This window comes from Gymnodraco acuticeps, unplaced genomic scaffold (assembly GCF_902827175.1).
Source record: "Gymnodraco acuticeps unplaced genomic scaffold, fGymAcu1.1, whole genome shotgun sequence".
Lineage (NCBI taxonomy): Eukaryota > Metazoa > Chordata > Actinopteri > Perciformes > Bathydraconidae > Gymnodraco > Gymnodraco acuticeps.
Genome location: NW_022992019.1, coordinates 29328 through 43494, shown reverse-complemented (window position 1 = coordinate 43494; position 14167 = coordinate 29328). Strand labels below are relative to the sequence as shown.

Genomic DNA, 14167 nt, shown 5'->3' with positions numbered 1-14167 from the left:
TTGATGGGATATGACCATAATTGCATTTTAACAGCTACTATATGGAGACACACATATGCACTAGATTCCCTGTCTTTGTGTGGATTTAATGTAAGGCTGAACTGGAAGAAAAACTCAAAAAAATTCAGATATTATCACCAACATTGTGGGGACCAATGACCAGCTCACACACCAACGTTGCAGGGACTAACCAACCATAAGGGGACAACATCTGGCTCCGTTGTTATGGTTAAAATGAGGTTAGAAATGTAAAGTGTTAGCCTCCAGAGAATGAATGTCAACACAAAGTCCCTGTTTGTGTGTTTTCAGGAGAAACAGCGCTTCCTGACGGATGTCCTCCATGAGGTGATGCTATTGGACGGCCTTAACTCCTCCCACCCGATCTCCCAGGAAGTGGCGCAGGCGGCGGATATCGACCGTGTCTTTGACTGGATCGCATACAAAAAAGTAGGTGTCATCCAAATGTATTAAATTAATTCTGAATCGGGATTAGGATCAGGATTCGAGATACCTTCTAATGGCATACATTTAAATTAAGGACTAGTTTATTTAACTTGCAAGCTAACAAGCTACGTAGCCAGTCAGCTTTTAGGCAGTTTTGTGTAATTGCTAAAAACTGAAAAACAAAACATCACATTCAGAGTTTAAACACGTTTTTAAACATTCCCAAATAAATTAATGGAGGAATGTCACATACTAATTTAAGTGTCTTTCTTGTTCTGGGGTTAGGGTTACCTCAAGAGTCAAGATATTTTGCGAGTCCATGCAACAGGAGAAATAATAAAAACAATCCCAAACAAACTGAGTAGTGTTGCGTTAATAATTTAAAGCATATTTTAGTGAGGTATTGTTTATGAAAGTGTGTTTCTCCATGCTAGGGTTTACTCCCAAGTCAAGACATGTTTCCAATGTTTTCCAAGCTAACAAGCTAGCTAGCCAGTAAACTTTTAGGCATTTCTTTTGTAATTGGCTGAGCTAGCTCGTGGCTAACAGCTAAAATTCACATTCAGAGTGTCACATAATAATTAAAAGCAAGTTTCTTTGTGATTTAAAAGTGTGTTTCTCCATGCTAGGGTTTACTCCTAAATCAAGACATGTTTCCAATCCGACACAACAGCTGCAGCGATCCCCAATGAGTTTGTTTGTTGTTGTGTTTTAAAGTGTGTTTCCTTCGCTCCCTGCAGGGGGCGGCGTTGATCCGGATGCTGGCTAACGTGATGGGACAGACGCTGTTTCAGAGAGGACTCAATGTAAGTAAACATCCTCCAGCTGTGCATACAGAGGTTCAGATATCGCTCAGTCGCCAAGCTCTCTGTGTGTGTGTGTGTGTGTGTGTGTGTGTGTGTGTGTGTGTGTGTGTGTGTGTGTGTGTGTGTGTGTGTGTGTGTGTGTGTGTGTGTGTGTGTGTGTGTGTGTGTGTGTGTGTGTGTGTGTGTGTGTGTGTGTGTGTGTGTGTGTGTGTGTGTGTGTGTGTGTGTGTGTGTGGTAATATTTTGGCTAAACCCTGACCGTTTGGAGCTTCCTGAGTATACAGATATAAGTGACAAAATGGATTTTAGGGGCAAGTTTTACTGCTACTACAGTATTTATGACTGTAGCAAGTATTTTCTAAATACTATAATCATAAATACTAGTTACCCCTTCTATCAGACCCAATAAAGTTTCCACATTTTCTATATTAATATAATCATATTTTAGTTTTTGCGCTTTCTAAATGCAATTCAAAGCTTTTTTCTGCACTGCAACGAGTTAAATTGATCCAAATGATCCAAATTTAAAAGAAGATAGTGTAAATATGTTTGAAAAAGACCATGAGGTTTCCAGGATATGTACTGTATGTTAATAATGTAGATCTTCTTTATTTATATCCACCTCTTGCTTTTGAATTATATATATTTCATAATATGATATTTAATATCTTACAGGACTGGCTACCACACAATAAACTACTGCTTAACAAAACAACATCTTATACCATGGTCTTTGGTACCAGGCAGAAGCTCAATCCAAACCTAATGTAGTAATAACATGTAAGGATGGCACTTCTCTGCATAAAGTTGATAGCTTTAAATATCTTGGTGTATGGCTAGACTCTGAACTTTCATTTAAACTACATATAAAGCATGTAATACAAAAAGTCAATTACGGAATCAGTGTTTTACACCGCTCTCGCAATTGTTTTACGCTCAGTGTCCGAAAGAGAATTGCTTCTCAACTTATTCTTCCGATTATGGACTATTGTGATGTGTCTACCAAAATGCACATAAATCAGATCTTGCTCCACTCAACATAGCCTACAACAGACTATGCAGATTTGTTCTTGGTTGTCCTTTTCGTACACATCACTGCACAATGTATAACCAACTTAAATGGCCTTCTTTAAATGTAAGAAGACACACGCATTGGCTCCAGCTGATATTTAAATGCATGTATCTTAACTATCCCCCTTATTTAAAGCAGTATTTCGTACCCTACTCACCAATTCATCAAGTTAGACATTCTGTTCAGATTTATTTCTCCGTCCCCTCTGCCAAAAAATGTATTGGCAGAAGAGCGTTCATGTTCAAAGCCCCAACTGACTGGAATACTTTACCTGCTGCTATTAGATCTTTTGCATCATTGGGTTTATTTAAACATGCATTGTTATCTCACTTTCAACTGGTCTGTACTTGTTATAACTGATATTGATGAAACTGATATTGATGAAACTGATTTGCTCGACTGTCTCAAATTGTAATGATTGTGTGCATTGCTTGAATTTTACTCAACAGACTGTATGTGGTTTGTCTTGTGTGTCATGTTTTGATTTTTGTCTTTTTGTTTATGTATGTCTGTAAGTTGTTGCTATTGTCGGGACCCCCTTGAAAACGAGATGGTGCATCTCAAGGGGTTTATCCCAATGAATACATTTCTATATATATCACTATAAACAGTATATGTACATTAACATGCACTTTACTGCTTTTCACACTTTCAGCTGGAAACCTGATTTCATTTCCCACTTTACGCTCATCTAATCTAAACCCTCTTTTCATAGAAATCATAAAATGTAAATCCTGCTGCAGGAAGTGTTTTCAGAGGTTTAGTAATGTTTGCAGAATATGAGAAAATCCAATTCCAGTTTAATGAGGTACCATCAGCTCCTTTGAAATACAGTTTTCATCTCAATTTGGGTTTACTTAGGGAAGTTTAAAGTCCAATAAACTGCAGAAAACCCGCACTGGGTTTGAAAATGATGAAACACGACTCAGAGAGGAAGCAACAAGTCATTTAAGGTGACACATTTTTTTTTATTGGTGACATATGCTTTAATGTTCAAAAAGCTGCTTTAAAGAGTCCTCTCCTGCTGATGTTCAGGTGTATATCAGTATGTAGTGTCTCTACTTTAAAGAGTCCTCTCCTGCTGATGTTCAGGTGTATATCAGTATGTAGTGTCTCTACTTTAAAGAGTCCTCTCCTGCTGATGTTCAGGTGTATATCAGTATGTAGTGTCTCTACTTTAAAGAGTCCTCTCCTGCTGATGTTCAGGTGTATATCAGTATGTAGTGTCTCTACTTTAAAGAGTCCTCTCCTGCTGATGTTCAGGTGTATATCAGTATGTAGTGTCTCTACTTTAAAGAGTCCTCTCCTGCTGATGTTCAGGTGTATATATCAGTATGTGTGTCTCTACTTTAAAGAGTCTTCTCCTGCTGATGTTCAGGTGTATATCAGTATGTAGTGTCTCTACTTTAAAGAGTCCTCTCCTGCTGATGATCAGGTGTATATCAGTATGTAGTGTCTCTACTTTAAAGAGTCCTCTCCTGCTGATGTTCAGGTGTATATCAGTATGTAGTGTCTCTACTTTAAAGAGTCCTCTCCTCCTGATGTTCAGGTGTATATCAGTATGTAGTGTCTCTACTTTAAAGAGTCCTCTCCTGCTGATGTCAGGTGTATATCAGTATGTAGTGTCTCTACTTTAAAGAGTCCTCTCCTGCTGATGTTCAGGTGTATATCAGTCTGTAGTGTCTCTACTTTAAAGAGTCCTCTCCTGCTGATGTCCAGGTGTATATCAGTTTGTAGTGTCTCTACTTTAAAGAGTCCTCTCCTGCTGATGTTCAGGTGTATATCAGTATGTAGTGTCTCTACTTTAAAGAGTCCTCTCCTGCTGATGTTCAGGTGTATATCAGTATGTAGTGTCTCTACTTTAAAGAGTCCCCTCCTGCTGATGTTTAGGTGTATATCAGTATGTAGTGTCTCTACTTTAAAGAGTCCTCTCCTGCTGATGTTCAGGTGTATATCAGTATGTAGTGTCTCTACTTTAAAGAGTCCTCTCCTGCTGATGATCAGGTGTATATCAGTATGTAGTGTCTCTACTTTAAAGAGTCCTCTCCTGCTGATGTTCAGGTGTATATCAGTATGTAGTGTCTCTACTTTAAAGAGTCCTCTCCTGCTGATGTTCAGGTGTATATCAGTGTGTAGTGTCTCTACTTTAAAGAGTCCTCTCCTGCTGATGTTCAGGTGTATATCAGTATGTAGTGTCTCTACTTTAAAGAGTCCTCTCCTGCTGATGATCAGGTGTATATCAGTATGTAGTGTCTCTACTTTAAAGAGTCCTCTCCTGCTTATGTTCAGGTATATATCAGTATGTAGTGTCTCTACTTTAAAGAGTCCTCTCCTCCTGATGTTCAGGTGTATATCAGTATGTAGTGTCTCTACTTTAAAGAGTCCTCTCCTGCTGATGTTCAGGTGTATATCAGTATGTAGTGTCTCTACTTTAAAGAGTCCTCTCCTGCTGATGTTCAGGTGTATATCAGTATGTAGTGTCTCTACTTTAAAGAGTCCTCTCCTGCTGATGTTCAGGTGTATATCAGTTTGTAGTGTCTCTACTTTAAAGAGTCCTCTCCTGCTGATGTTCAGGTGTATCAGTATGTGTGTCTCTACTTTAAAGAGTCCTCTCCTGCTGACGTTCAGGTGTATATCAGTATGTAGTGTCTCTACTTTAAAGAGTCCTCTCCTGCTGATGTTCAGGTGTATATCAGTATGTAGTGTCTCTACTTTAAAGAGTCCTCTCCTGCTGATGTTCAGGTGTATATCAGTATGTAGTGTCTCTACTTTAAAGAGTTCTCTCCTGCTGATGTTCAGGTGTATATCAGTATGTAGTGTCTCTACTTTAAAGAGTCCTCTCCTGCTGATGTTCAGGTGTATATCAGTATGTAGTGTCTCTACTTTAAAGAGTCCTCTCCTGCTGATGTTCAGGTGTATATCAGTATGTAGTGTCTCTACTTTAAAGAGTCCTCTCCTGCTGATGTTCAGGTGTATATCAGTATGTAGTGTCTCTACTTTAAAGAGTCCTCTCCTGCTGATGTTCAGGTGTATATCAGTATGTAGTGTATCTACTTTAAAGAGTTCTCTCCTGCTGATGTTCAGGTGTATATCAGTATGTAGTGTCTCTACTTTAAAGAGTCCTCTCCTGCTGATGTTCAGGTGTATATCAGTGTGTAGTGTCTCTACTTTAGTAGTGTCGCCTTAGCCTATCACGTACAATGTGTTGGAGCACTAGCCAATAGCAGCGCGAGGGTTCCGTAGTGATGTCACTGTGTTCCGGAACTTTGGGAGCCTAATGAGTGTTAGAGAACAGAGCAGATATAACAACATCAGTTAATGCATTATGTACCGTTTAGTTGTGTGTATCCGCTAAACATCTCTGTGGTAATTCATCGGAGCAGCAACATTAAATTAGGAGTTTATTTTACAGAAATGATTTGAATTCACAAAACAGGCTTACAGTCGCTGGATATTATAAAAATGATGTAATATGATGCAAGGTGAAAGTGGGTTAAATATAGATTGTGTTCATTACACACACATGCACACACACACACACTTTCACACACACTATGTCCTGATTTTTTTCAGGCAGTGAACTGGAACACAGTGAAAACACAATGCTATATAAAACACTGCTGATCGAGCGTGTGTGTGTGTGTGTGTGTGTGTGTGTGTGTGTGTGTGTGTGTGTGTGTGTGTTTTACAGGACCATATAGGCCACAATGTGTTAAGTATTACATCACACAACTTGCTGCCTGAATACATTTTATTTTATTTTAGCTTTCTGAATATTTTGTCTTGAACAGGCTCATTATCATTAACCACATTAATGATTTATGATATTTAAACAATAATTAAGCTTTAGTAACACTTATTTAAACTGAGCTAAAAATATATATATTTGTAAAAGTCTGAAAATATAGATAATAAAATACAAAAATAAATGTGATATTATAAATATACAATATTAATTCATATTATCCTTAGATGTGTGAAGAGTTTTCCTCAATACCAGCCAGTAACACATTCCAGCTCCATTCATATCTCAATTTATTTTAATTAAATTATTACCGCTCACACATATCTCACAGAACACCTGTTATCAGACGGTTTATGTGTATCATGCTGCTGAACCTGTGTGTGTGTCGGATCAGTGTGTGTGTGTGTGTGTGTGTGTGTGTGTGTGTGTGTGTGGTGTTTTATTTCTGTTCTTATCAGATTAAGTGAAGGTGAGAGTCTCACACACTCTGAGTTGTTATCACGTGTGTCATCTTGATCATATAAAGAGCTTCTTAGCTTATCTACCTCCACACACACACTGGCTGACACACACACACACACACACACACACACACACACACACACACACACACACACACACACACACACAAGCGCTTTTTTCTCAGCAGGTGTCTCGTGTTATCTCTGACTTCTTTTTTCCAGTTTTATTATAAATCCTACCAACATCCCTGAGCTTTTATGACCCACACCCCACCGCAGTGATGAAACCACACACACACACACACACACACACACACACACACACACACACACACACACACACACACACACACACACACACACACACACACACACACACACACACACACACACACACACACACACACACACACACGTCGCTGCTGATTTCCAGGTCTTTTGAACTGAGACTCTCTTTGAGACGTCTTCTTCTCTTGTGATAAGACTCACTGCACCCCTGACATGTCGTGTCACTGAGACTTAAACACACATCATTTCCAACACTTAACGCTTTTTAAATATGCTTTGAAACGTTTTCAAAAGGAAACAGACATGTCACTTGCACATCCCTCTTTTTAATATGCATGACATTTACACTTCTTGTGTAACATGTGCAAAAGAGAAAATGTTGTTTGGTACGACAGACATTTTAATCCAAAGTCACTGGAAACTAAAAGCTGTCATTTCTAGGGATGGGAACGATTAATCGATGAATCGAAATTATTCATGTATTCGAATATGAGTTATGAATATTTTATTTTTTTTGGGAGTGATGCCTAAGTTGATTACATATTATCAAATTGAATAATTAAATTCAATGCGACAGTGCCATAGCTAAATGTGTTAGTTGACGTCTAAAGGTGTGTTTTTCTCCACTCACCGGTCCCTCACAGCGGGCAGAGCTGCAGGTGCTGATCTCTCTCTCTCGCTTCCGGTTATACTTCACTCGCGTTTATGTCCAAATCCATCAGATCTAGCTCTAGCTAATGATATGGCTGCTGCCCCTCCCTACACGCAGATCACGCAGACTCAAACCTCATCTTATGCCCAAATGTGGCGCAAATGCCCTCCGCAGCCGTTGCGAGGTTCCGGCGCTAACAGTTCATGAGCGTGCTCCCCCACCCCCTGTCAACACTCGCGACACATGAGTGGCCAGCCTAAACAACAATAAGCGCTGCTTGGCAACCTCCGTTCCAGCTGAGAGGGTCTTCTCTACAGCTGGCCTGATTGTGAATCGCCTTCGCACATGAAAGCTGTAGGCCTATAGCTGTCAAACTGTGATCACCAGTTCAATACATTTGACAAATTCGACTTGGTTTCTACACTTATTTGAACATGTATGTATTTCCAAAAATTATTGGAAAAAAATTGGGTAAAAAAAAAAATTGTATTACCCAGTCGAATATTCGAATATACATTTGCTTTCAAATTCCCATCCCTATTTCCTGTCACATGCTGTTTCTAATCTCTGTGTATTCGTCTATTTTGTTTCCAGGATTATCTGCTCAGTCACATGTATGGAAACGCAGCCCGAGACGACCTGTGGAGCAAACTGACTCAGGTGAAACCCTTCAATAAACATTAGGATCGCACACTTTGTCAAATAAATAACACTCTCAAAATAATTTACTTATGAATGGAGGGTAAACAGATACAAATATGTATACAAAAATGGCACTTTACAATTCCAATGTTGTGGTAGATCTTAACGATTCAATAGTTGTACAATCATTTGAATCAAAATAGAACCAGGGTTACGGTTAGTAACCTAATCCCAAGACAAGTTTATTTCCACAGCTCATTTCAACTACAAGGCAAATCAAAGTGCTTTACAGAAAAGCATTAAAATAAACTGAAAAAAACACATTATTACAATTAAATTAGAATACGTAGAAAACAATTAAAAGCCATGAAAATACAAATGAGAAAAAGCTGAAATACGATGAGACAGGTACATAATATATGAATGTTTCAGCCAGCCAATCAGAGCTCTAATTTACTAATTGTTTTCTCTAATCAAGCAGGAATATGATAAGGCAGGTATACAATTCTGTCTTCTTCGTAAGTGATGACTAAGGTATTGACAACAAAATATAGTTAAAGAACCAGGGTTACGGTTAGTAACCTAAAGTCAGGTCTTAAATAAGAATGTTTCTGGAAAAACAAAAACAGTATGATTGGATTAATATTCGTCAGTGATGTCCGTAATACTAAAACCGCTTTTCTAACAAGCTGCCAGCCAATCAGAGCTCCAATTGACTAATATGATAAGACAGGTATAGAAATACAAGACATTTAAATACAAAATTAAAGCTTCCTCTGAAAAAAAAAAGTCTGTTTGATTGGATTCGTCTTCGTAATTAATGACAAAGGTATTAACAAACTATAGCTAAAGAACCAGGGTTACGGTTAGTAACCTAAACCCTAACCCAAATGCACGTTTATTTCTTCAGCACATGGCAATTCAAAGTGCTTTACAGAATACATCAAAAGCATTAAGACACAAAGATTATAAAAAGTTAATTGAACCATCAACCCTTCCCTTGGCTCAAAGGCTTCTCGGTAGCAGCACCTCTCATCATGCAGTGTGAATGCCTTGCTTCACAGCAGGGGGTTTGAAACCTGCAGCTCTTTAGATGAAGCAGCCAGACTTATAGAGGCCATTCATAATGTAACGCAGCGCCGGTAATGAAAGACGCTCGTTAAGACCGGCTTGATGAGAAAGAGACAGAGAAGAAGTCCTGTTGCCATGGTGACGTGATTGACAGGTGGAGGCGAGGTTGTTTTCCTCGTTCGTCCTGCATATAGGAAGCTTCCGGGAAAAAAATGTCGGTTTGATTGGATTCTTCCTCGTTAGTGGAAGTCAGACAGCCTTTTTAACGAGCTGCCAGCCAATCAGAGCCCTAATTTACTCATCGTTCTCTAAGGGAGTGACTTTGGGCTTTTTATCGATACCACGTTATTGATGATGGTTAACGACCTTTTAAATAATGTAACCACTGATTAATTGGTGTAAGTTAGTGCTCATTTATTATTCATACCTCGTTATGTTTATTTTTTCTAGGCCATGCGTTCTGAGGGTCTGGAGATCGACATTGGACAGATGATGGACAGGTGGACTCTGCAGATGGGATACCCAATTGTGACCATCAGCAAGAACCAATCAGAGCAGCTCCCGACGCATTACATCACCGTCCACCAGGAGCACTTCCTGTACTCGCAGGAAGCCAAGAGCAACAACAGGTCAGTGAGAGTTTAATAAGTGTTTTTATAATGTAACATTTGACTTAAGACTGGAATATGAAACAGTTTGAATCAACTGGTCTTTGTAGCTGATGCACTCGACGCCCGTGACCTCATAGGATTTGTATTTGGCCGTAATATCTGTTCAGAGAATTCGATATTGATTTAGTTACCGCTGCTCTTCCCCATGCAAATTCCCAGATACATGCACAACTTTCTTTCGTGGTCATGTTGTCCTTGTGCTACTTAATTCGACTATAGGCTACAAGTTAAACCTGTGTTGCAAAATGACGATCTGTGTAGAAGAGTTGTGTTAAAAAAAGGGTAGACCCCTCTCTCTGTCCAATGAAGTTTCACAAAATAACACATGTTTCCCAAAACCAACTTTTCTTCTCAAGCAAACTTCATTTTTTCTAGTGGCTTTTCCATCTCACTTATTCATTAAACAATCAACATCTCTAACTTTAGCTAACCGTTCGAGCATTAATGTAATCCACGCAATACTTCTCAGTTACGATACGATATTACTTTAATGTTCAGATCACGACTGAAATGCTCCGTGCATCACAGCAGCTCCACGTTTAACATCAACAGACAAATACCAAGACACAACACATGAACAACAAACATTGAACATACCAGCACAATCAGTGAGAGATGCTCAAAGAGCCTTCAGCGTGCATCTGATCTGTAGCTCTGTGTTCACTGAGAGGACCGACTGGAGCACAAAGGATGCTTCAGTCGGACTTTATTGAATCTCCATCAGATGGTAGCAGTTCAGATTCTCTCTCAGAGCATGCTTTGGGTCCCAGATGATGTTGTTGGACAGCATCATTAAAACCCAAGTGTTTTCAAGTGTCAGCTGTTCCTCGCACAAGCCGTGTCATCTATTAAATATCAGCTGTTCCGTCTGGCAGGCGTTACCGCAGCAACCGGACAGCAACCACCGGACTCAGAGACAGCTTCATCCCACAGGCAATAAGACTGCTAAACACCTGACCTGCTGAAACAACATCCATAACATCCATCTGCTACTTAGTCATTATTTATCTATTATCTAATACAGTGCTTCTCAAACATTTTCATACCAAGGACCAATAAAAAAACACTCGCGGACCACCTAACTCCACAGATATCCAAATTCACATCGTTTTTCTAGAACAGATTACAAATCGCCTGAAAATGGTACCAACGAGTGGCAAAATGTTTGACGAAGGTGTTTATCTGGGCTATATCATGCAATCGAAAGTGAAACTTAAGCTTGCTCCCTTGCGGAGATATTCCCGTAAGAGTGCGGAAAACTTAAATGTATTTATTTATATCAAATGTGAAATTTTACCAATATACTCACGGACCACTAGGGGGCGCTCACGGACCACCAGTGGTCCGCGGACCACACTTTGAGAAGCATTGGTATAATATATCATATTCCAATAACTTGCTTTGTCTAAACAATTTTTCTTTTTGTATTTACTTTTTAATATTTACTTGCACTATATTTTTCTGTTTTTCTGTATTATTGTGTTGCACTGTTGGAGAAGCCAACCTAAGACCTAAGATTGTCATCGACATAACTCCTCTGTAGCTATGTGCGTATGACCAATAAAGAACCTTGAGCCTTGAGCTATTGAAAGTAAAGGTTTTGAAATGCACGATGTTTAAATTACACAATGCATGCTTTTCATTTCATATCTAGGGTTGAACGACTTCGGCCGCCAAAAGGTCGAATTGGGAAACGATCCTTTGAAAGTTCGACCCTGACCTTTACTCCGCTGCCACCCTGAAGATAACCTTTGCATTTATAATCCCCACATCTCGTAAGCCTCTGATCGTCTTTGTTGTGTGGAGCTTGTATTCTCCAGGCCTTTAGAAAGTCCTTCTGTTTTTCATTTCCTCCCTCCGACAGAACCGTCCTGAAACCCCTTTGTTTCACACCTCCATACGTTTCTTCTGAAATAGCACTTTCTAGTTTTACTTCACCTGCTTTTCATCATTCATATTTCATTCACATTATAGTTTATTCACAACCTCTGGAGTTTATGCTCTTCGTTGTTTTATCGACCCACTTTCTCCGCCATCAATACTTCAGCAGCTCCTCTCTCTTTGTACCTGTTGTTCTTTCCTCTGTAGCTCTCCCCGTCATGTTTCTGTACCGTAGCTGACATTTACAATCAATCTGACCGACTCGGTTTCTCGCCAAAAGCCTCGTGTTCCCCCTCCTCTTTCATCCCGACTCATTTGTGTTCCACTGGAGTTCCCGAGGTGTCTGCGGCTGATGACTGACGCTGTGTGTTGTAGCTGAAGCTGAACTCTTTCTCTTCTGGCGTTGTAAAGTCTCACGAGGCTGCATTCGGGCGTTCTTTGTGGTCTCGATGCGTTCGCTTGCCGCCTGTAAAGATTGTGTTTACTTTTAGCTTCTCTGCTCAGTTGATGGAATCAGACGCTGTTTGATCCTGCAGAGCTGCGTTCAGAAGCACAGTGTTACGCGCTGGTGACTTATTTATTTCTTGCGCTTTTTTAACATGCAGAGAAACTGAGAATTCTTAGAAATATAATGAAATATACAGCAAGGAATCCCTGGGCTGCCAATCAGCTCTCTAGCTCGTGCCTTTAAGAATCGTTGGCCTGTTTTGAAGCTGTGTTTCTAAAAGCATTAAACGACGATTCTCTTTAAACAGAAGACCGTGTTTGTACAAGTCACACTCTTGATATTCAGACAAACATAAACACACATTGTGTTGCACTTCTGAATCTGTTAAATTCTACAGCAGTGTTTCTCAAACTTTTTCATACCAAGGACACTTAACCGATAAAAAAACACTCACGGACCACCTGACTCCACAAATATCAAAAAAACACATCGTTTTTCTAGAACAGATTATAAATCACCTGAAAATGGTACAAACAAGTGGCAACATGTGTGATGAAGGTGTTATGCTGGGCTATATCATGCAATCGAAAGTGAAACTTAACCTCGCTCCATTGCGGAGATATTCCCGCGAGAGTGCGGAAAACTGAAATTAATTAATACATTTAAAATGTGACATTTTACCAATATACTCACGGACCACTAGGGGGCGCTCACGGACCACCGGTGGTCCGCGGACCACACTTTGAGAAGCACTGTACTACAGTGAGTCCTAAAACCCTGAAATGACATCTTCACACTTCCTGTCCCTTGGTCTGTAAGTGTGAGGGTTTTTCTTAATGTGTTTTTTTGTTGTTAGCCTTTTCGTTCACATGTATGTTTATCTTATACGTAGCCGCAAAAACTCCCTAAACCGCTGAGAGGCTAAAACGTACTCTTCGCTGTGACTCGTTCAATACAAGAGTCCGTAGTCAGTTAGAGTTCAGTGTTTAATAAAGTCGCAAAACAATATGTAACTCCGGACCACACAGCAATTCATCCTCTCCTCAACGTCATACACTGAAACCGGCATCCAACAGGTGACCTAAATACCAATAACCCACACCCACGGGACAATTGCCGAAAGTGATAGCCAATAAGAATTAAAGGTGGTGTCATGAAGATAATAATAGAAATACTAAGCAATGGTAAAACAAGCATTTTGGCTCCTACATTGTAAATAAGATTGAAAATTGACATCTAAGTCCATAGATGCAACCAAAGCAGTGTTCATTTTGGCAGCTATTTTTGATTTAGTCTTTAGACGAAAATTAGTTTTAGTCACATTTTAGTCCTAAATATCCAGTTGTAGTCGGCGAAAACTCAAAACGTTTTAGTCCAGTTTCAGCAAATACAGGTTTCTGAAATTGGAATCAAGGTGACAGCATCAAGTGTTGGAATTCGTAAAGCAACATTTCACTCTCTTAACACTTTACTTGTGTAATATCTAGGGATGGGTATCGTTAAGGTTTTTAACGGTACTACTGCTCTTAAAAATCTGTGTGCACGCCGCTGCAGTGTGTATGTTAGGCCCCGCCCCCACACACAGAGAGAGAGGGAGAGCGTTAGGCCCCGCCCCCGCACAGAGAGAGAGAGGGAGAGCGTTAGGCCCCGCCCCCTCACAGAGAGAGACACAGGGAGATCGCTCTTCTGGAGTGAAGAGAGCGGAAATAATGATATTGCAAGTTAGAAACGTAAGATGCATTTTGACAGACAAGACGGACAATTGGGGGGAAATATCCTGCATTTTGAATGTCCGATAGTCCACCATTAACACCTTAGTCCCGTCTTGTCAACGAAAACTAAATATACATTTCGTCAAAATTTTCGTTATCAAGGATCTACTTTTATCTCGTCATCGTCTCGTCTTAGTCGTGTAAAAAAGGTCGTTGACGAACATTTTTCGTCATCGTTTTCGTTGACGAAATGAACACTGAACCAAAGAAAGCA

At 39.8% G+C, this 14167-nt stretch overlaps 1 protein-coding gene across 1 annotated transcript in view; it reads left to right on the top strand.

Annotated features, from left to right (window-relative positions):
• Positions 1-309: 309 nt before the first annotated feature.
• Positions 310-14167, top strand: part of LOC117536531 (thyrotropin-releasing hormone-degrading ectoenzyme-like) — a gene marked incomplete at its 5' end in the record, with an annotated part of 34120 nt that continues 20262 nt past the window's right edge. The window contains 4 exons of the mRNA XM_034201437.1: positions 310-447; positions 1185-1250; positions 8063-8128; positions 9632-9810. Coding sequence (XP_034057328.1) covers positions 310-447; positions 1185-1250; positions 8063-8128; positions 9632-9810 — 449 coding nt within the window. The remainder of the gene's footprint in view (positions 448-1184; positions 1251-8062; positions 8129-9631; positions 9811-14167) is intronic.